The sequence below is a fragment of the Polypterus senegalus genome, chromosome 6, assembly GCF_016835505.1.
Source record: "Polypterus senegalus isolate Bchr_013 chromosome 6, ASM1683550v1, whole genome shotgun sequence".
NCBI lineage: Eukaryota > Metazoa > Chordata > Cladistia > Polypteriformes > Polypteridae > Polypterus > Polypterus senegalus.
This window is the reverse complement of record NC_053159.1, coordinates 27,977,180-28,001,927: the sequence shown is the minus strand read 5'-3', so window position 1 is coordinate 28,001,927 and position 24,748 is coordinate 27,977,180. Positions and strand designations below refer to the sequence as shown.

The following is a 24,748-nucleotide window of genomic DNA, read 5'->3' as shown; positions in this document are numbered from 1 at the left end:
ATTATGTCTGCATATGAATATTGGGGGTTTATGAACTTTAAGGATCATACATTTGATGCTGTGCCACAGACTGGTATAACTAAGGAGGGCTGGGCTACACCAATGAAGCACAAAAGTCAACTCTTTGCCATAGTGTCACTTTATCATCAAGCTATACTTTGCTTTCTTGCATTATCTGCTTGTATTCAGTCATGTACAGTTTCTTTTAGTTTTTAAAAGGTTTGCCTGTAGAGAAGCTGCTCTAAAGCCATGCCCACATCTTAGCTCCATGTCTCACTTTCTGCCTTTGTGATTTCTAGTTTACATCTTGCCACTATACTCTATAGTTTTCTAAATTACTCTTAATAATGAGGCACTTGGTCTCCTCTGGGTCTTTCATAAGAGGCTTTCCCATGAGGTTGCTCTGTTGCTAAGCAACCCATGAGACTTTCAACTCCCTATTTCCTATGGTAAAAACTGACAAATGAGGCGGAAGCAGTAGGCACTTAATCTTTGAGCCTTGAACCTACTTCTTAAGTTCCCACTGACAGAGACTATTCTGGAAAAGTGAGCTTCCACTCATACTTTTATGATCTTATATCTCAGCTCTTAGTCCTTTGGCAGTGTTGTTCTTCACAGACAGCTGAAGAGGTTATTCAATTAACTAAATTAAGTCAAAGCAATATGGCTGTTCTGACACTTGGGGCAGCACAGTAATATGTTTAGCTTCAAAGTGCTGTGTTTAAATCTTGGCCCAATTACTGTTAACGCAAAGTTAGCATATTTTCCAGGTACTTCATCTTTCCTCTCACATCTGCAATATGAGATTAACTGGCCAATCCAACCTGGTATGATATGAGAGCATGTAGATATGTGGACTGTGATAGGCTGGTGCCATGCCCAGGGTTGGTTCTAACCTTGTGCCATATGTTAATGGGATAGACTCTGGTGCTTTCTACACTGAAATGAACAGGTACAATAATGGATGGAATATATTTTATAATATAAAACATTTTCAGTTATTTTCTTGTTGCAGCGCAACCATTCTTAATGATAGAAAGCAGCTAATGCCATTTGAAATTGGTACTAGTGAAACTTGTATGTGTGAAATTCATAGAGAGAAAGAGAGAGATTAGTGGACGCCATGCTTGCACCAGAGGCTTTCTTACATGACAGTGCTGTAAGTGTATCAAGAATGGGTCAGCACTCAAAAACAAGACTGCTGAAAGATGCTGACGCAAATGGATATGGCATGTGCAGAGTGATGAGCTACAGCCTAAGCTACAGATGGGTTACAGCTGGTCACCTAACAACACAGTACAAACACTGCAATAGAAAGAGGTATGTCTGAATGCACAAGTGGTCATACTTTGATTTGATTGCTGCATAGCAGCCAGCAGCCCCAGGAGGCTACATAAGTTTGGTGAAAAAAAAAAATACATCATTTTTTGGTTTAATGAATTCCAATTCTTACTAAAGGGAGGACTACAATAAGGAGAAAATTCCTTAAGTCCATGAATCCATCCCTTTAGGTTGAGAAAATGCATTGTGGTGGTGCTGTAATGGCAGGCAGTGTCTTTTCAATGCACACATTTAAACCTCCATACAAGTAAAGCTAAATTCTAATGCCACAGGATATATGAATGCTGCTACAAGGTTAGGTGAATCCCTTTGTGGTAGCAGCATGTCCATCTGCAACTGTGACTTTTCAGCTGTATAATGCCCCATATATCAAATTTAGGAAAGTCTGAGACATCAGATTTTGCTAAATGAAGAGACCTTCCTATTCACCAGATCTCAATCCAATCAAATATGTATGAAATGAGATGGAACATGGTATTCACAGAAGAGATTTACCTTTAGATAATGTACTAGTATTTAGAATTATACTAAAACCTGCAGTTTCAATATGTTGTAATTTTGAAACTGTATGAACCAGATGCACTCTGCTGGCACCTTTAAAGTACATTCCCAAATACTTTCAGGCTGGTGGGCTGGATATTAGAGACAGGGTCCTAACACAGTGGCCTATCGGCATATATGCACACAAATCCAAATAGATTATGTTACTACAGAACATTCTCAAACCCATCTAACTTAGTTCAGGTTTGCTGGCTGACAGAAACCAGCTATGGATAGGAAACAAGTCCATGGCTGGGCCACTCAAACAAGTACCCCCACTCACAAGGGTCCTACTTAGCTTAACCAATTAACATAGCACAAATGTACTTGGGGATGTGGGAAAGAAACCCCAAAGAAAAAACAAAATAGACATGGTAAGAACACGTACTATAACTCCATACACACACAGCCAAGGCATGGCATTCCAACCCAGAACTCTGGATCATTTAGTCAACAGCATTAAAGACTTCACTTCTATGCCACCTATAAAATAGGTTATATACGAGGAATATTCAAAAAAATTTTACACCCTACGTATACCTTACGCAAAATTAAAATGTCAAAATTAATCACAGAATAAATTGCAAAGTCCTGCTTTCTACTGTAGTACTAAAGTATAATCCATTTTCTAGTGTATGCACATTTGGCCTTTAAAATGGTGTCTGTCATGTGGTATGTTTTTTAAATAATCCACCGTTACTAAATTTCTTGCAGAGTAAAAGGGAGTTATTAAACAACATTTAGGTGGACTGTTCTTCTTAGATATCAGATATTTTATCTTCAGATTTCTACTTTTTTGGAGCCCTCCAGGATACCATCCATGGAAATAAATTTGCAATAAAATGAGGTTACTGAAGAAATGAAAAGACAGTTGCAAGTGCAAGATTTGGAATAGAACAAGAAGGGGATACACACTGATGTTTCTTCCTGGTGTTTGACTATTAAAGTTGAGGGAGTTGATGCAGAACAATAAGGAGGAGTATAGCAAATACATCTAAGTTATCCTTGTTATGGTTATGCCAAGGCTGTACATATCTCATGTTTATTCTTTGTTAATTTAATGGTTTTATAATTTTTAAATTATCATTATTTGCCTTTTAATGTTTTTTTACTATGTTTACTGTTTTGATTTGTATTTTTTATTTATGTAAAATCATTGTTTTGTTTAATTATTCAATTGTATGTACTGTCCTTTGTGTTCTTTTATATTCCTTGCGTTTTGTGGATGGAACCCCAAAATGTAGAGCCACCCTGACATCACAGCTGAAGGACCATCCCTGGCCTATATACTGGAAGGCTGAGTAGCAAACGGTTCAGTGGCTCATTGACCTTTTATGTGTGCATTTAGTATTGACTCCTCTGGTTTCTGGATTTTGCTTGTGTGGTTTAGATTATGTGTTTGGATTTCTTTCCTCTACATTGCCATTTAGACAAATCCTTTTATGCTCTAATTTTACCCTATTGACATTTTCTACAATTTCAAATGAATATCATTATAACCAGCAGACCCCTGTGACATTGTAGTTAGGATATAGCGGGTTGGATAATGGATGGATGGATGGATGGATGATTCTGTATTAGCCTGATCTTTCCAAGCCAGAGGTTTATACAGTTCATCTCCCTTGAAGTGAATTCTTGATATTTCTGGGAAATTAAAGTATACTTTGAACATCTGAAGTCAGATTATATTTTGGGCCTGGACATGTCAAAAACTGCCTGTAAAGTGGAACTGCCTGGGGTAAGGTTATGGAAGGCCCTGGCCTGGTTTTGTGAGTCTTTTTGGAGGCCATTTCTTTTTGCTTTTTGAATGTACCAATCATAATAATCCAAGGAGTATGTAAAATAAATCTAATAAAATTACTGGCAATAGTTTTGTTTTTTATTGGGTACTGGTAAAATGCATTTGTATATATTGTTCAGAGTGAAATGCATTTTTTTTAAACAAATAAACTGATTATCGTAATTATTAATGTAACTAATACTGATGCGCCTCTTAAGCTTAACACTCTACTACTGAAACAGATTTGACTGCAGGTGTTCACCTCTCTTAAACCTACAAAAGAACAGCTCAGTTCTCTCACTCACTCACTCACTCACTGTCTTGCTGCCATCGCTGCCTCCAAGCACATACACCACTAGATGCAGCTTCTTTCTGTTCTCCCTTCCCATTTGCATTGACTCACCAATCAGACTGAACCACACAGTACTTCCAGTAAAGAGTCTGGCTCATTTATTACACGCAGTTCTCACACAAGTCCATACACAAATGCTTTACACAAGCATTTTCTTTCACATGCATGTTACAGTACTAATGCATTTCCAGGTGTTTCACTAATTATGAGCATACCAGTAAAACAGCTTTCTTAACATACATACCAGTACATTGATCCAGTACACCGGATCATCTAGTATATTGCTCACTATTAGTCTTCAACCCCTTGGTGTGCTGTAACAGGTAACTAAGTTAGTTTAGGATTTAGAAGAGCAATCAGTCTTGAAAAACGTCTGCACTAATACACCCGTTAATGAAAGGTACAAAAGATGGGAAGGTTACAGGCCATAGTACTCCAAGGTTGACCACACCTCACTACATAATTAAAGAAGTCTGGAAACCGAGATGAACCATAGGCAGGGCAAACTGTTTTGTTACAGTCACTTGAGACCTGTACCTGTTGTCAGTTCACTGAACACTAAGGTGGCAAACCCCAATGATGGGAAAAACAAACAATGAAATAATGTTTTTCTTAGGTCCATTTTCATAAAATGAGAAAAGGCACCAACTGTCATAGCCACTCTTGACAGCTAAACAGATCACCAGTCTACACCGCAAAAGTCGCACATGTGGCAGAAAGCACACTTGGTCAGCTGCCTGCATGAACGTCTGCCACAGTTAATTGGTTGTGCTTGAAGTTGCGCCAGATAAATGAAATGATTTTCATAACCGTACCAGTAAAAAAATGCAAGCAATTAAAGCATTAAGGTTATTTAAATAGCAAAATGCTACAGAAAGTACAATGAGCTAAGAAGCAGAAGTTTGCAAGTAAGTTGTAGAAGTATAGAAAAAGGAAAACATTTTCAGTATTGCTAAGCAACAGCAAAAGAAAGAAAGATAAGGTGGAGTAGGACTGAATTGCTTGAAAGATGCTGAAGGGAACATGGTGACTCATAATATTAGCATAAAGGATATATGGAAGGAGTACATGGAGACATTACTGAAAGAAGAGAAAGGGTGGGGTAATAATGTTCATTCTGATAAAACAGAAGGACCTAATTCTACGTTTCTAAAGGATCTGTGCAAGAGATGATGATGATGATGATGATGATAAAGATAGCTACAGCTGAAATGTTAAAGGCAGGTGAAGACCCTGTTGTTGAATGGCAGACAGATCTGCGCAATGCAGTTGTGTGTGAAGGGATAAATTTGTGAAGACTGAAAAAAAGTGTGGTCATTTCGGCATACAAAGGAAAAGGTGATCCACTGGAGTGTGGATTGCATCTAGCAACTTAAGCTTTTATAGCAGACTAGACATTAAGTCCGTTACAATAACGGGCGCTAGAACAGTATTGCATATACATTAGTAGGAACAGTCTATATTAAATGGCAAGGGACCTTGACCTCATTCTGTTTCTTGTCTTAATTTTTTTTTTGTCAAAAATATTTTTGCAAGAAGCCTAAAGTAAAATAATAATAAAAATAAAATAGAAACGTATATGACAACACAGTAAGTATAATTAATATTGTCTTAGTGTAAAACTTTGTAACCATCTGTAAGACACAATATCTGAAGAAGATATTTAGGAAAAATTTTCTATTTTTTTATCTCATGAAACGTTTCTATAAAATTTCATTACAGACAACATTTCTTGTAAATATTCTGAGTTTGGCAACAGTTTGCCTTGATCAGGACCATCTACAACCTTGACAACATCTGGAAAACTTCTAACTCTTGATAATGCAACATATAACTGACCATGGCTGAATACTGGTTCTGGCAAGTAAATGCCAACTTTTTGTAAGGTTTGCTCTTCTGAGTCGTTCTCTTTTAGCGTTTTTCTGACGCTCATTTTCTTTTTCTTCAATCAATCTATTTGCTCATATTTTTCTTTGTCTTTCAGCCTTTCTTTTGTTGATGTTTACTTGTTGAGCTGACCGTTCTTCCAGGAGATGTTACTTATATAGGATTTGATTGTCTGTGTCTTTTGTCCTAATTGACGTGTCCTTTTTTTTTGGGTGGCATATTGTTAGTTGATATGTCCGTAATATGTTTTTGTTTTATTACTTTATTTTACTCTGTAGCACTTTGAGATCATTCATATAAAGTGCAGTATAAATAAAATGTATTATTATTAATATTTTCTCTTACAGTAATACTGGCTTGTATGTGGCTGTAATATGTGTCAGTGTATTGTGTGCCTTTAAGTTTCTCTTGCAGTAATACTGGTTTATATTTCCGCAAAATGCTTGTAATTTTCTCTGACAGTAATTCTGGCTTTGATGTCTGTAATATGACTTTAATTTTTTGTCACAACAGTGGGCAATCAGCAGAGTGTCCCAAGCAACTGATGTAATGTGTGTCGTGCAGTTGATAATTGTCACTGTGTCGTCTCCCCAGCAAGTACTGTGCAGTTTCCCAGCAAGTATTTTAATCTGTGCTGGCGTGTAGCTGATTATTGTATGTATGGCATCTCCCCAGCAACGGATTTTATGTGTGCGGTGCCCAGCTTCCAGTGTGTGTGCTTTATTTGCTTATCATGCGCAGCCGCGGTTAGGCCATTCACTGTGTGCCCAGCTTCCAGTGTGTGTGTGTCCAAGGTGCCGTGCGCATGGGCGGGGCACGATGTGATGTGCGTCGTGGCCCCACGCATGCGCACTTCACCAGAAGACACACACACACGGACACCTGGACGCACACAGGGCTTTTATTAAAGAGGATGATGATAATATAGGCAAGAGTGATGAAGACAAGAATCATACAGTCATGGCCAAAAGTTTTGAGAACGACACAAATATTAATTTTCACAAAGTTGCTGCCTCAGTTTTTATGGTGGCAAATTACATATACTCCAGAATGTTATGAAGAATAATCAGATGAATTGCAATTAATTGCAAAGTCCCTCTTTGCCATGAAAATGAAATTAATCCCCCAAAAAATAAATTTCCACTGCTTTTGTGAAGAAGGCTTCAGGGCACCCAATAAAGTCCAGCAAGCACCAGGACCATCTCTTAAAGTTGATTCAGTTGCGGGATTGGGGCACCACCAGTGCAAAGCTTGCTCAGGAATGGCAGCAGGCAGGTGTGAGTTCATCTGCTTGCACAGTGAGGTGAAGGCTTTGGAGGATGGCCTGGTATCAAGGAGGGCAGTAAAGAAGCCACTTCTCACCAAGGAAAATGTCAGGGACAGACTGTTATTCTGCAAAAGGTACTTTTTTGCACTGCTGAGGACTGGGATAAAGTCATTTTCTCTGATGAATACCCTTTCCGAATGTTTGGAGCAACCAGAAAAAAGAAAAGGTAAGCACTACCATCAGTCATGTGTCATGCCAACAGTAAATCATCTGGAGACCATTCATGTGTGGGGTTGCTTCTCAGCCAAGGGAGTGGGCTCACTCACAATTTTGCCTAAGAACACAGCCATAAATAAAGAATGGGACCAAAAAATCCTCCAACAGCAACTTCTCCCAACCATCCAAGAACAGCTTGGTGACCAACAATGCCTTTTCCAGCATGATGCAGCACCAGGCCATAAGGCAAAAATGATAACTAAGTGACTCGGGAAACAAAACATGGAAATTTTGGATCCATGGGAAGGAAACTCCCCAGACCTTAATCCCATTGAGACCTTGTGATCAATCCTCAAGAGGCGGGTGGACAACCAAAAACCCACAAATTCTGACACCCCAGGCATTGATTATGGACTGCCATCAGTCAGGATTTGGCCCAGAAGTTGATTAATAGCATGCCTGGGCAAATTGCAGAGATCTTGAAAAAGAAGGGCCAGCACTGCAAATATTGACTCTGCATAAACTTAATGAAATTGTCAATAAAAGCCTTTGAAACTTATGAAATGCTTGTAATTATACTTCAGTATACCATAGAAGTATCTGACAAAAAGGTCGAAAAACACTGAAGCAGCAAACTTTGTGAAAACCAATATTTGTGTCATTCTCAAAACTTCTGGCCACGACTGCACATCAGTTGAAAGTTAGCAAAACACAGATCAGCTTCATGCCTGGCAAAGGAACAACATATGTGATCTTTGTTGTCAAGCAAGAGTAGGAAAAGCATCAGGGAAATGGAAAGAAACTTCAGTGTGCCATAAGAAATGATGCAGTGGGCACCAAGAAATTTTGGTGTGGATAAATAGTCAACATCTGCAGTAATGTCAATGTAGGAGGAAGCACAAACAGGACTGTAGATGGGGATAGTGTAAGATTTGAGGCGTAGGTGGGGCTGAACCGGAGATCTGTTTGGAGTCCATGGCTTTTCATGACAATGAAGGAAATGTTGACCAAAGAACGAATGAGCTCTTGTGTGCAGACATCATGTATTGATGGTAAAAAGCGAAGCAATATTGATTTAGAATAAAAAACGAATGAGGAAGCTAGTTTGAAACTTAGAAGCTACAGATAAATGCAGGAAAGATAAAAGTAGAAAACACAAACATGGTAGTTGGAGATGAAGAGGAAGGAGTTATGGAAGAGGAGGGTGCATGGCCCTACAGCATGTGCAGCAGAGCTGTAGGAAGTAAAGGGCGCACAAACCAATGTTGTGGTGTGAAGAGCAATCTGCAGGTGGTGAATTTGTAGAATAGGTGTGAGAGGGGCACAGAACGTTGATATAAGAAGTGTAAAATTACATATTGACAATGGAATTGTTTATGAGAAGGGAGAAAAGTTCTGCTGATGAATACAGATGAAGGTGCATGCACATAAGCTGTAATGGTAAGGGTGAGAGGTGCACAGAAGAAATTCCAGGTGAATTCATCATGATGGTTTCTGAAAGAACCCTTGATTTTGAAAGGAAAGTTTATGATAACTGCGTGACGAGTAGTATTAAATGGGCCTGAGACATGGCTGATGAAGGTGGAATATGAAACCAGGCTGGAAATAATAAAGTTGGAAATGATCAGGCACATTTATAGAGTGCCAAAGAGCGAGACAAACATGAATGATGAGTTGAGAGAAAGGCTTAGTGTGGAGATAATATATGATGAGCTAGGTGGTTCGGGCAAAGAGTGAAGTGAGAGGATGACTGGGTAAATAAAGATGGATTTTTTGAGGCTTAATAAAGCTGATAAACTGACTTCCATACCTCTGTCTTAAAGATGAATATGTATTCAGTAGCTAAAGGATCAGCAACATCCACTCCAGCTTAAATAAGATTATGCTTAAAATTGAGATTTCACAGCCCTTTGTGAACCTGTCAGGAGTATCACCACAGGCATATAGTAGAAGGGAAGTCTCTGTTAAAGTTGGGCATGAAAACATGCTTCCCTCATTCATGCAGTCTGTGGAGAAGCAGTCCCACAATCCTATTAATGACCAGCAGAGGGCAGCAAAGTTTCAGGAAAGGCAGCTCAAATGCCTGCTGCTTACTAGCTCACACTTTGCATTTTAAAAATCAGTCTCCCTCTCTTCCTATAATTCACAGATGTGGCATCACACAAGACAAAGTTAAAAATAGCAAATTACTTGTCAACCAGGCAGTGTTTCCCCCTACTGGCTAATTCATTGTGCTGTAAGTCAGAAAGAAGCTGGGTCCATCCAAGTCAATGACTCACAATGCGCTCCGGAGCGAAAAACATTTAAACTTCTAATTTAAAAAAATATGCAAACAAGAAACATATTAAGTAAAGAAGTATCAAGTATTATACAGAATAAAGTTTTTGGTGTGTTTACGTGAACCGATTTCGTTGTCTCAGAATTAGAGTTCATCACATACAGTAAGTCTGGACACAATTTTGGACACACACAAAAACATAACCACCACAAGGTCCAACAGAAAGAAACCATATATTTACCATATGTCCTGTGGTTTGCATGCATGAACCATATATTCCATATGGCTGAATGATGCAGCTGAATGTCGAACTTACGTACCAATAACTAGGCAATTCTCCAAAAGTTGTAATCCTTCTGAAGAAGTTAATGTGTGTGTACTGATTCATCTCTTATGTCCTTACAGAAACATAAGGTTACAGTTGGTATCAGAGTGCTGGGACTCCACAAAAAAAAAAAAAATAATCACAAATCTCTTTTTAATCCCATGGCTCAGCTGAGTGGGGCAGCTGCAGCTCAGTTCAATGAGCAATGACCATGACAGGGTTATAACCAGAAATTCATCAGTAACTTCTATAACAAAGCAAAACTAGTCAGTTATACCTACCAGAAAGCATACTCTCTGGCTGCCGTTACTATAACTAACCCGGAAGTGCGTGGTTCTAAGAACAGAGTTGGCATGGTGGGAGTCAAAGTCAGAGAGCATGCCAAACAGGAAGATTCTAAACTGTGTGTGTGTGCGCAAGTGATGTAAGACGAAAGGTAATATGTCAAATAAATCCAAGAATGTTAAGCTGCCTTCCCAGACAATACGCTGGTGCCTACAGTGGTGTGTGTGCCATATAGTCCTGACTGCTTGTAGAGTCCGAACCAACCATACTCCAGAAGCTCATGACTATATTTCATGCAAACGTAAGTAATCCTCCCAATGTGATGCCTCATTTAAATTACTCAAGGTGTACGGATGGGGAACTTGGGGGTTGCAGATCTATAATGCCCATGAATGTTATACAAAACCTTTTTAACAGCAAGTTAACCACAATTTCAAGGCACTTTACAAGTACTGAGATATAACTACACAGTTCCTCTTTCTGCTGTTCTCAGCGTCTCATGACAAGTTAGAGATGGGTCTAAACTACCTATTGTTTGTGGTTTCAAGTAAAATGTCCTTGACACAGGCACACTGTCACTCTATCAATACAGTGCAAACAATTTCATCAGGCTCTATAGCTTGCACTTACCTGGACTGTCTGACGATCAGGAATCCCACTGTAAACGGATATCTGTGGGACCTGCGGCCTCCCATTGCTAGTGGTGCTGTTGCTGCTAGTGGTGGTGGTGGTGCTGCTTGCGCTGGTGGTCGTGCTGCTGGCACTCGAGGCAGGTGTCGCCTGCTCATTTTCCATGACTTCAGCCCTCCTGTTGGATCTTCAACACTCCACCCACGGCCTGAGCTCCTGGCCGCAACACAGACAGGACACCCTCTTGACCTTGCAATAAGAAAGTACAGTTAGAAAGAGCACCAAGAGGGCTGAATAAACTCCTATACTAAAGTTAAACATTTTCATACACAGGATTCTTCAGTCAAGATCTTGCATGTGGGTACTGTCGGCTGCTTTTGCTACATCAGTTTGAAGATTCAACATACAAATGTGATGAGAGCAGAATTTGCATATTGCCAGAGGAAACCATGCTTTGCATATCCCCCAACCCCTTTAATATACTTGCCTGGTAGCCTTTAAAGCTACATGACCTTTCCAGACACTTCAAAGCTACCCCTCAGAATCGAATATGAACAAAAAGTAAAGCTGCTGTGAAGTCTCCTCCACCCATCGTATAATGAAAGGACGTGCTTCAAGCACTGCTCTCTGTGGCCTAACATCTCACCTCTGCACCTGTGTGCTTGACCCCTACCACCTTTCAGAACTTTCAGGAAGGCCTCAGGAAGTGGCATCGGGTTTCTGACAAATTGTTAGCAAATAAAGCAAGTCATTTCAAGGACGGAATTCAGACAGGCAGGTGATGAATGTGTAGCCGGATATTCCCGACGCGAGCCTCAGGAAAGACGCCTTGCTTTCCGTTGTTGAAGGGGACACTTGGCACTTTCTAAAAGGTCCACTGCCACTCAAGTTCATAATCAGGAAGCAATACAAAAGATAAACAGGATGCAGGGGTCTGCAATACACCCCAACAGGCAGCACAATAGATTTCAAGGGCCCCCTGATTACTTAGTGCAGGTTTTCCTCTACATGATACGGAAGAGAGATTTGTGAAGGCAAAGTTCAGTGCAGCTGGGTTCACTCCAGGCCTGAGGAGTGACACTTGCTGGGACTGGATGAAGGAGCCGTATCTTCTCAGTCTCAGCAAGCTGGAGCAAACAGCAGACTTCACAGATATGTTCATACGTAACACACAGCATAGGTCAGTCAATACAATTTTCATATATAAAACCTTGAATTGTCAATAACTCAGAAAACTTCTCTAAATGCATTGTTATTTTGCAGAGACTATCACCATCATCAATATTATATAATACAAACTAGTTCTGTAAACTCTCATGTATAGTTCCTTTCATTGTCATAGGCAAAATCAATATGGTTGTTTTTTAACAAACCAATCTAACCCAATTATATACACAGTACAGTGCTACCGGGATAAAATACCATACCCTTACCTAATATGGAGGCCAGTGCAATGAATAGATAGGGTTTGGGCTGCCTCCTAAGAGTACAGGCTCCTCTGACACACTGGATGACAGCATTCCTGGGCCATTATGCTCATTCCTCTACTTGCAAAAATTTGGGAGTTGTAGTCCCGTGTGGCAGCCCTGCTGGGTTCACCAACAGGGAGAGCTGCTGGAAAGAGCTGCCCCTACTCTAAGGGGATTCCACCTGACATGGGAGTACTTCTTCCTTGATACCAGAAGAATTTCTGGGTCCAGCATAAAAGGGGGCACCTCTTTCCACTGGGTGATCAGAGTCAGAAGGTGGAGGAGACTGCATGATAGGTGCAGAAGGCGAAACTTACTGCAGGTTGTGTGGTCTAGAAGGTGGGAAACTGAAACCCTGTGCAGGTATTATATGAAATAAACACTTTTAATGTGAAACCAGGACTGGGTTGAGAAGTTGTACGTGAGGGTTAGGGGTGCTGTACTTGGCCACATTCATCTTTCCCTCGATTGCAACCAGTCGTCCTGTCCCTGCAGCTGAAAAACACCCCCACAGCATGATGCTGCCACCGCCATGCTTCACTGTGGGGACTGTATTGGACAAGTGATGAGCAGTGCCTGGTTGTCTCCACACATACCGCTTAGAATTAAGGCCAAAAAGTTCTATCTTGGAGTTTGCTAAAAGATACCTGAAGGACTCTGAGATGGTGAGAAATAAGATTCTCTGGTCTGATGAGACCAGGATAGAACTTTTATATTATGTCGAGTGACATAGCGTGTTGGAGAATCTTGAAAGCTCACGTTCACAAAATCGCACAGTGCCGGAAATAAAAAAGAAGTCACATATCAAAGTCGCCGTGAAAAGGCGAGTTGTAGCCCACTGTCTGAGTGTCATATGAAAGCTTATTAGGGTACAGAGAAAAAAAGGCACACAGTGGGGAAAAAGCACGAAATGTCAACTTCAATCTCAACATTTCCACTTTAATCACGTAGTTTATTTTGTCATTAAAGTAGAACATCATAAACTTCATCTTAAAATCGTTTAATTAACCAGTTTCTCAAATCACATCGTAATTAAAGTAGCACGTTAAATGCTTTGTTTTGTATTTGATCTTCTATGTGCTCTGTGTGTGTGAATTACTACTTGCTTCTTAAACAGGCTCTCTTCCTCCAACTGGACACAGAATCCATTACATTCGTGATAACAGCTCTCTGAATAACTAAAATACTGAGATGTATACGTGATATCATTTTTATGATGATAGGAGTTAAAGCACTTTATTAAACATGGCTTTCACGGCGCAGTGATTGTGTGCGACCTTCGATGAAATCATTTCTTGCAGCAGTACTCAGGGGTGGCTCTAGGCTTGTGGTGGCACTGGGCACAGGAAGAAATCGGTGGCTTTTTCACCCGCCAATGTCTGTAAGGTAGCTTATGCACGGTGGATGGCCACGTACGTTGCAGACACTGCATAGCCGCCTCGTGCTCATGACACAAGCATTTAACTTTTGCCGAAATTTATCGCTGCATTTTTAGCTGTGTTGTTATTTTCTCTTTCTGTTTTATATTCAATATATATTGGCATAGCTGCCACTGCAGTCCTTGCTTTTCTTTCCCCAAATACCCAATCACCACACAATCAGCTCTGTAATAGAAGTTAAGCCATCTGTAAGCTTAGAGCGCCGATTCTTCAAAACGTTTAAGGAACATTGAAATATCATCGTAGTACATGTTTAATTATTCTATCCTTCACGACACTCCCAGTGAAGAATATAGATTATTTAAATGAAGTTAAAGTTTTATCTGTATAATATTCTAAATATATTTTGCTGCATTTCACTTTAAAAATGATATCGTCATCATATGTAAATACGCGTCCGTAGAGGAAAGGCTTTGAATTGTTTTGCAGTGGCTGAGACAGCGTGTGCTTGAAGCTGTATACCGATAATTCTCTTTCCGATCAGCTACTGCTGTGATTCACACTCAGATACAGTGATATAAATACTCCGAGTGGTGCAGTGAGAGTAATATGGAAAAAGATGTCCGCTGTGGCAATTCCTAACGGGAGGAGCTGAAAAAAGAAGAAGAAGAAGAAGAAGGTGCAGTGAGAGTAACAACGCTAAAGCAGTTATGGTATTTGGAATACTAAGGCTATTCCCTGGACCATTATATTGTTACAAGTTAATTACAATTAGATGCGTTACACCAATAAACAATATGCGGTTAGTTTCAGTGTATTTATAAAGCCGTGTCAAGAAAATAAGGTGTAACCACACAGGAACAGTAGCATTGCATTGACGCTAGGTGCCGCCAGTCTGCAAAACTGAGCGGAGAACTACGGACAAGGTATGAGGTACTGTGGAAAAGTGAGTGGCTTTACGCCAAGTGTAGGTTTTATACATCATGATTTGAACGTGGAAAAGTTCTTGCGCAACATTTCTGTGCATACGCACCGTTTATACATGAGGCCCCAGGTGAGTTTGTGAACTGTCCTTATTTTCTAGGAGCTGCCAGAAGATTGCAATCAGGCAGGGATGCGCAAGCACATTCAGAGAAAGAGGAAATGTTTTCAAAACACCAAACAACAATGAACTCATTAAAAGATACCAATCTGATGGAACAATATTCGTAACAAAACTTGTATGTCACATGGTCACCAATGCAAAGAAGTAATGTGCTGTCAGGCAAAATTAAAGTGTTAGTAACATTATTTTTTTGGTCATATTGAAAAGGCAGCTTTGCAAAAGCAATGACTTGGGTATGTCACAACCAACCATGTCTTAAATTTTGCACCAACCTTTGAATACCCTTACAACACGCGACGTAATACACAGATTTATAGATTTTCCCACCACTACACATGAGGTAACAAGTTGCAGTCTTGAAAAAAGGCACACATATTATGATCATTGCCCCAGGTATGGATGAACACAAAAATGTGAATTGCAAACAATACCATATTATCAACACTCAGGTGGTCATAGATGTATACTGTATTATTGAAATCAGTCCAGTACCCTGAAGACAGATGGGTCTGGATGGGTGATTCACAGTATACTTGTGTGATATATAGCTAAGCCCTGTATTCCATGAACCACTGAAATGGTTGCATTACAGTTTACAATTCTGGGAAGGTTCAAGAAGGCAGTGAATAAATAGAGCCTCACACAGGATAAGACAGGATCATTGAGAGATACAATGCATGCAACTCTGGAAGACAATCAGGAACACAGAAGAGTGATTGTGACCTCAGAAACAGTACTGGTATAGCCATAGCTAGTTTCAGTACTACTGTTACTTTACAACATGGTTCCTGCGGCCATAGCAGTGGGATAGTGATTCTTCTGAAAGTATGGCTGTTTATAATTCATTTTTAAGCAAACGTGCCCGTTATTAAGCTTAACACTCATTTGGTTGCATTTTTCTCTGTCTTTATATCTCAGTGCATGTTTTAGCATTATCCTTGATGTTATTGAGAAGTGCCAACAATTACGGACAGCTTTAGATCAATATCCTACCTACCTTTATTGCATTCTCCTTTTCCTTCTTTGAATACTATTATTACTATAATCCTCCTCATCTTTGTGGTGAAACCTTAGCATTTGAGTCAAAAAACTACAAACCATCATTAGACGTTTCAACTACAAAACACCTTCATGAGTGCCATTTTGTGGCCCATGGTGCCATAAATCGAACTGTCATTCATACTCAAACATGAACTCAAACTCCTACTCCTTGCTGGGAGTGCGTGTAGGACACTTCATGGATACTTCTCGTGTCCTACTCTGGGATAACACTAATTCTTATCCTAGTCAGACTTTCAGTACAACGAGTAATTCAGATACACCTGATAAATACAGGCTCTGGTCTCTGCTTCTGTGGAGTCTGTAAATTTTCCCTATTTCACATCGCAAACACAAATAAGTTACATAAACTGGAGATCTATACTCAATCCATACAAATATGGCCTTGTTCTCTGCAATGGACTGCCATCATATCAAGGGTTGGATCCAGCCTTGAACTCAGTGCACCCCTTGACCCTAAACTGATAAATGGTTTAAAGATGGATGTATATTTCTGTCTTTCATTATATCATGCTCTAAGGACATGTTACAAAAAATGTATTGTACATAGTACCTTTAATAATGAACACCATCACAGAAAAATGTATACACCAATGTCTCATTAGGCAGCACCTGCTAAAAGGTGTGCAAGTGTTTATAAAAAATGCATTCTTCATTTTATTTCACAAATATCACATATAGCTTTATGGTGTCAATATTTTTGCCTCTCATAAAAATGTCTTACAAAAGGAGCATTTTCATAGTGACAATTATGATGAAATGTCCCTTAAAAACAAATCATTTATTTTATATAACCCCATTTAGTGTATGTTCTTCATCCATCCATCTTCCAAACTCCTTTCTCCAGAGCAGGGAGAAGATGCATCCTATCCCAAAAAGCATCTGGTGCAAAGGCAGGAACACCACAAGGACAGGTCACCAGTCCATCACATGATGAACACACACACAGGCACACATAACTACATACTGGGGCCAATTTAGCATCGCCAATCCACCTAACCTGCATAAGAAATCAAGGATTACTTTATATGGCACCTTGCATAACCGCTATCACATAGTATTTTCAGTGTTAGAAATTTAGCCTAATATAAAGGAATAATGAACATACTCCATGCACACTTTACAATGCAAGTAATCAATTTTATATAACAACTTTAACAAAGAATATTATAACAAATATCACTCCTTTAACTGCAATCATATGTATGTTATATTGAACCTTTCAAAGTAATCGATTTTCCAAAGTGGCTTTCACAAAGGAATTTACAAATAAAATGTTATATATTGAGTTACTTAAAGTGACCACTGTCACAAAGCACTTACTGAAATCATCCAATGCAATCATATCTACCAAAAAGCCTGCACAACTAGGACTGTTTCATAATTTCAATCTTTATTTTCACAGCGTATTTTAAAAGGCATCTCTGTCTTTCTAAAGAAAACACAAGCAAAATGACACCTTTTATTGGCTAACTAAAAAGATTACAATATGCAAGCTTTCAAGGCAACTCAGGCCCCTTCTTCAGGCAAGTCTCTACATTCATAATGGCTAACACGTTACAACACCCTAGTACTAAAGAAAACACATTAACACATCTAAGTCAGTAGTACAAACCGGATTCCAAAAAAGTTGGGACACTATACAAATCGTGAATAAAAACTGAATGCAATGATGTGGAGGTGCCAACTTCTAATATTTTATTCAGAATAGAACATAAATCACGGAACAAAAGTTTAAACTGAGAAAATGTATCATTTTAAGGGAAAAATATGTTGATTCAGAATTTCAACAAATCCCAAAAAAGTTGGGACAAGGCCATTTTCACCACTGTGTGGCATCTCCCCTTCTTCTTACAACACTCAACAGACGTCTGGGGACCGAGGAGACCAGTTTCTCAAGTTTAGAAATAGGAATGCTCTCCCATTCTTGTCTAATACAGGCCTCTAACTGTTCAATCGTCTTGGGCCTTCTTTGTCGCACCTTCCTCTTTATGATGCCAAATGTTCTCTATAGGTGAAAGATCTGGACTGCAGACTGGCCATTTCAGTACCCGGATCCTTCTCCTACGCAGCCATGATGTTGTGATTGATGCAGAATGTGGTCTGGCATTATCTTGTTGAAAAATGCAGGGTCTTCCCTGAAAGAGATGACGTCTGGATGGGAGCATATGTTGTTCTAGAACCTGAATATATTTTTCTGCATTGATGGTGCCTTTCCAGACATGCAAGCTGCCCATGCCACACACACTCATGCAACCCCATACCATCAGAGATGCAGGCTTCTGAACTGAGCGTTGATAACAACTTGGGTTGTCCTTGTCCTCTTTGGTCCGGATGACATGGCGTCCCAGATTTCCAAAAGAACTTGAATCGTGACTCGTCTGACCACAGAACAGTCTTCCATTTTGCCACACTCCATTTTAAATGATCCCTGGCCCAGTGACAACGCCTGAGCTTGTGGATCTTGCTTAGAAATGGCTTCTTCTTTGCACTGTAGAGTTTCAGCTGGCAACGGCGGATGGCACGGTGGATTGTGTTCACTGACAATGGTTTCTGGAAGTATTCCTGAGCCCATTCTGTGATTTCCTTTACAGTAGCATTCCTGTTTGTGGTGCAGTGTCGTTTAAGGGCCCGGAGATCACGGGCATCCAGTATGGTTTTACGGCCTTGACCCTTACGCACAGAGATTGTTCCAGATTCTCTGAATCTTGGATGATGTTATGCACAGTTGATGATGATAGATGCAAAGTCTTTGCAATTTTTCGCTGGGTAACACCTTTCTGATATTGCTCCACTATCTTTCTGCGCAACATTGTGGGAATTGGTGATCCTCTACCCATCTTGGCTTCTGAGAGACACTGCCACTCTGAGAAGCTCTTTTTATACCCAATCATGTTGCCAATTGACCTAATTAGTGTTTATTGGTCTTCCAGCTCTTCGTTATGCTCAAATTTACTTTTTCCAGCCTCTTATTGCTACTTGTCCCAACTTTTTTGGGATTTGTTGACACCGTGAAATTTTGAATCAACATATTTTTCCTTTAAAATGATACATTTACTCTGATTAAACGTTTGATCTGTCATCTACGTTCTATTACAAATAAAATATTGACATTTGCCATCTCCACATTATTGCATTCACTTTTTATTCACAATTTGTTTAGTGTCCCAACTTTTTTGGAATCCGGTTTGTAGAATCAGAAAAAAGGCAGACACGGTGCCATTCCATTGCAGGCCCAATGCACGCACAGACTCTCTGGGACCTAATTAGAAACAGCAATTAAACTTACACACACATATTTGAGGTTGTGGGAGAAAAACTCGAGTACCTGCAGAAAAACCTAACAGACAGAAGGAGAACATGCAAACCCCCCCGGTGATAGGACCCAGATTGTAGGATGTTAATCAATCCTTACTTTATGCAGGCAATTTTTCATAATGAGCATGCTCTACCTTTCAGCATGTACACAACCACCTGTCGGAGCACAACGTATGAAGGAAGGGGAGAAAAAAAAAAAAGGACAGCTCTGAAGGTTAAGGTAGGTAAAACAAAACAAAGAAAAAGCATTGAAAGAGTATAAAGGACAGGGTGTGTTTTAGGGTATGATCACACTACTATGTTTTTGTTTTAAAATACAAAACATGTGTCTCACACGTGTGCTTGGGAGTCAACCAGAAAACACCAATTCCAGGCCGAGGGGTGGCAGGTTGCACTAAACCCCTCTCTTTTCTCTCTGCAGACCATATACGAGAAATCCTGCCTGTCCCTGCCCCGAGGACGTCACATCCTGGGAACTAACTATAAAAATCCCTCATCCCTCATACTTAATCAGTTCTACTTTGGAATCAAATCTGTACACATTGTACTGAACTGAAAGCCTTTTGCTGCCAGGGAAACTATACAGGCGGCTACCCCAAACCTTCATTGTGTGTCTAGTCATTTATTTCACACATTATTCTCCATTTTCAATTTTCATCCACACTACCCTAGTGTTAAGCCCAAAAAATGAGAATTTTATAAACACAACCTAGAGCCATATACTTCAGAAAAAGTAATCGATTGAATAGTAAAGACTCTAATCATCATACTCCCGATTGGTCTTTACATGGCTCTTTCCAGATTAGACCCTACTTACTACAACATGTTATTCCCTGATTGATCACCCTTCATGGAAGAAAGCCATATTCTAACATAAGGGGCATAGAGGAGTTGCTTTGTATGGCGCCTGGTGCGTTGTTTACCTGTATGCATCTAAATTGTTTTTGGTGTAGTATTAAATTATTTGCCTTTGCTCATGTATCCAGACTTACTATAGTTCTGTGATTAATCTTGTGGCTAACAGCGTTAACATTACTGCACACATTCCCAGTATAGGCGACCGTCTATATCTTGCAAGATTTCAGTTCTTTTAGTGTGGACAGGGATACTTTTTTAAGCAATATGAAAATGTTAGTGTGGGCAGAGATTTTCATTTAAAAATGCAGTTTTATTGTGGATATAACCTTAGACTTGGGCGTAACATAATTGTTTACTCCTCCAGAATACATCTCTGATAATTCCTAACACTACTGTCAATACAGAGACAGATCCCTTAGATAAGTGAGAATACATCTTATGAAGTGATTCAGTTCAGTCTGCTTGGGCCAGGCAAGTGTGCACAGGCTTCACTGCCTTTAGCTTGGCTTGCATTTTAGCTTTACAGAAGGACTACTCAGGGGAAAGTGTTGCAGAAGGCCATGTTGAAGATTTAGGCAAGCTGCTTCTTTGTACTGATATGACTGGCTGAACATCTTGACTTTTCCTATAGGCTCCTAATGTACAAAGTAAATGGCTGCCAGAAAGTGACAATGTGCTGTCACTAAGCAGGCATAAAAGGAAATGGGATACAATTCAGCACCTGTTAATGAACACACATGTTAAGAGTCACAAAGCCTTATACTCAGTGGGACAACCAAAGCATTTCTGATGCACTTCCACATGTCAAACCTATAAGCCAGAACTGCCCCACCACCAGCTCCACCCAGCAAACAATCCCTTCTGCCCAATCACATGAATGTAACATATGAATTTTAATCCGATAATCACCTCCCCAGAGATCTCATTCCTGGAGATTCTCAGAAATGTCATTTGGTTGAATAATTGAGCAACTCTGCCTCAATCCAGTCAAAACAAGCTCCTTTGCTGGAGGATCCCAGGTTTCAAACCTTGCAAATCATGTAAGCAAGCCTTATGCTACCCTAGGTTGTCAATATCCAATCCAAATACATATTCTGTCTTGCAGTGTAACCCTTCTGAAAAGAGACCGAGGATAATTCTCAGTCCAGGAGAGCACCCATCTGCAGATACTGTACCAGGCAAACCTTTTTCATGTTCCCAATATATGAAGCCCATGAACTACCACATGCCAATGGATGGTTACTATGAAATAAGACAAAAATTACCTCCTGGGAAAGGTTCCTGTTAAGGTGGCTATCACTTCCTTGTCCGATGCCCACTTATTGTTTCTGAGAGTAGCACTGACAGGATAAACATCATGCAGTGGCATAGCACTTTCTTTCCATTTCCTTCTGGACACAGAGTAGCTGTATATACATGGTTTATGCTTTAATGGTCCAACATGGCAAAAGGTTATGGTGCTAAAACAGTCACAAAGCTAAATGCTAAGTTTTAATAATGGCATAACTAACTAAACTTATCCCCCTGTAAGCAGTATGCAATAAAAAGTATCATACTTTGAGTCTCACTGCTGATTCAAGACAGTCATGGTGGCGCCAGTACTAATGGAAAGCCTTTCCATTAAATCCCAACCCACATAATTAACCCAAAGACGCTTTCTGAACCTAAATAATGGATGAGTTGGTTTAATGAGCAGAGCCTCTAAGTCTGTTTTAAGGAAGGGATACGGGCTATAATCAGGAGTTATTATATTAAAACAAAACAACATAACATCGACTTGTACGACTATATCTAGCCTGATTAACCTCTTATACTTTGGACTTTAAACTCCAAAGATGAAAGGTTCACTCCTCAGATCTACTTACAGTGTGACTAGGAGCAAGTCAATGAATTTATATGTGCTCCAATTGGTAAAAGCTACATGGAAACAACTGAAATATTTTGTTTTGTTGGGTTAGTTTTCAGTAAAGTATAAGCACCCTGTAAAATAAAAGGAAAAATAAAAATCTAACAAATTCAAATTTTCCACAAGGCTAATTTTTTTATATCATATTTATAACAAACACACAAAATTTTAATAAAAATGAACAACAATTAGAGGTCAGTCCATTTGGCAGGTTTTATAACATCCAAACTGAACAGCAGACATCTGTTTCACACTTATAGGTGTACAACATTAGCACTGTCTTTGATGTTTGCAACCTCTTGAAGAATAAACTGTTTCTGTTCCTCATCCATTGTCAGTGTGTCTCTGTACTTTTCATTGAGACTTGTACCTCATTCAGCTGTGTTGTTCACTACCACCATGTGTGCAGACAGTTCTCAAAATTCATTGAAGACTGGATCATCTGTTTACTGTCCTGGTTTCTTGAGAAATGACTGCGACCTTTCTTTGCCTTTTCCATCAAGACATCAAAGAAGGAGGTTGTTCTTTCTGTTATCATATCCTCCAACTTCAGCTGTTCAGATTCATTTGTCAGCTTAAGATGTCAAGGAATGTCTGGTAGTGGTGGCCATTTGAGGCTTTGCACCATCTTTTCCTTTGTTTCTGCTGAGACTCTGTCAAGAAAACGTTGCTAAGACAAAAAGTCCTAGTTACAAGTAGAATGTTCTTGAAATGCAGCCTTGGTAATAGAATGTCCTTGGTTTCTTTTTATCTTTTTTATTGTTTACTAATCACTTAGTTAGTTAATAACACAGTACAGTACAGATACAATGTTCAGAATGGAGTGACCTATAAATGTTACACAATCAGTAAAAATTTCACAGGTAAACAAGCCATCCCTAATGGACAAAAATAAGCCTTGTAGAGTAATGATTCCACAAACATCAACTGTTTGCACTGAATAAAGGACGACCCTAATGACCATGCATCATGGGTCATATTTCAGACAGAAGTGCTTTAAGCAGGCAAAGAAACACATGGATTTTAACATATTCACCTTTGATCATTTAAATGATGGGCTATCCTCATTAATAAAACCCCTGTGTGCATCCAGGTGTCTGTGTGTGTGTCTTCTGGTGAAGTGCGCATGCGCAGGGCTCGGTGCGATGCGCACGGCACCATGGACGCACACACACTGGAAGCTGGGCACACAGTGAATGGCCTAGCCGCTGCCACGCATGATAAGAAATAAAGGACAACATTGCTGGGGAAGAGTGCTGATTGGGTAGTCGCTGCCGCGTTCATAAAATCCGTTGCTGGAGAGACACCACACATACAATAATCAGCTGCACGCCAGCACAGATTAAAATACTTGCTGGGGAACTAAACAGTACTTGCTGGGGAGACGCCACGGGCACGATTATCAGCTACACGCCACACATTAAATCAGTTGCTGGGGACACTCTGCTGATTGCCCAATGTTGTGACAGAAAATTAAAGTCATATTACGGACAACAAAGCCAGTATTACTGTCAGAGAAAATTACAGGCATTTTATGGAAATACAAACCAGTATTACTGCGAGAGAAAATTAAAGACACACAATACAGTGACGCATATTACAGCCACATACAAGCCAGTATTACTGTAAGAGAAAATATTACGGACGTATCTACCAACAACATGCCACCCAAAAAAAAAAGGACACGTCAAGTAGGACAAAAGACACGGACAATCAAATCCTATATAAGCAACATCTCCTGGAAGAAACGGTCAGCTCAACAAGTAAACATCAACAAAAGAAAGGCTGAAAGACAAAGAAAAACACGAGCAAATAGATCGATTGAAGAAAAAGACGGTCAGAAAAATGCTAAAAGAGAAAGACTCAGAAGAGCAAACCATAGAAAAAGTTGGCATTTACTTGCCAGAACCAGTATTCATCCACAGTCAGTTATATATTGCATTATCAAGAGTTAGAAGTTTTCCAGATGTTGTTGTCAAGGTTGTAGATGGTCCTGATCAAGGCAAACTGTTGCCAAACTCAGACAGAATATTTACAAGAAATGTTGTCTGTAATGAAATTTTATAGAAACATTTCATGCGGTAAAAAAATAGAACATTTTTCCTAAATATCTTCTTCAGATATTGTGTCTTACAGACTGTTACAAAGTTTTACACTAAGACAATATTAATTATACTTACTGTGTTGTCATATACGTTTCTATTTTATTTTTATTATTATTTTACTTTAGGCTTCCTGCAAAAATATTTTTGACAAAAAAAAAATTAAGACAAGGAACAGAATGAGGTCAAGGTCCCTTGCCATTTAATATAGACTGTTCCTACTAATGTTTATGCACTACTGTTCTAGCGCCCGTTATTGTAACGGGCTTAATGTCTAGTAAACTATAAAACTGCAAAATTAATCATATCCTTACCACAAGATGAAGCTCCTTTTTCCTTTCAGTCCTACATCCCTCTCATTTTAATTAAACGTGGCCAAGGACCTGAGCCTATCCAGGCAGAACTGAGCACAACATGCGGTCAGTAGTCAACCTAATCAGGGTAGCTTTAGTGACAGGACAGGAAAACGGAGCACCTGGAGAAAACCCACATAGGTTGTGAAAGGGCCAGGGTGGACACATGTATTCTGAATATTTTACAAGGTCCCATTCGCAGCAACTACCATCAGAAATTGATTTACTGTTTAGTTCAGTTCTTATTTAATTGAAAGACTGCAGGATGGCGGGGCAACCGAAGAACAGGGGATGGACT

General features: G+C 39.6%; 1 protein-coding gene across 4 annotated transcripts in view; it reads right to left on the bottom strand.

Annotated features, from left to right (window-relative positions):
* The window catches only part of LOC120530905 (polyhomeotic-like protein 2), a 113,698-nt gene that overhangs the window by 67,204 nt on the left and 21,746 nt on the right, over positions 1–24,748 (bottom strand). For all 4 annotated transcript variants that reach the window (XM_039755692.1, XM_039755693.1, XM_039755694.1 and 1 more), the window contains exon 2: positions 10,902–11,150. In XM_039755692.1, coding sequence (XP_039611626.1) covers positions 10,902–11,066 — 165 coding nt within the window. In that variant the 5' untranslated portion in view covers positions 11,067–11,150. The remainder of the gene's footprint in view (positions 1–10,901; positions 11,151–24,748) is intronic.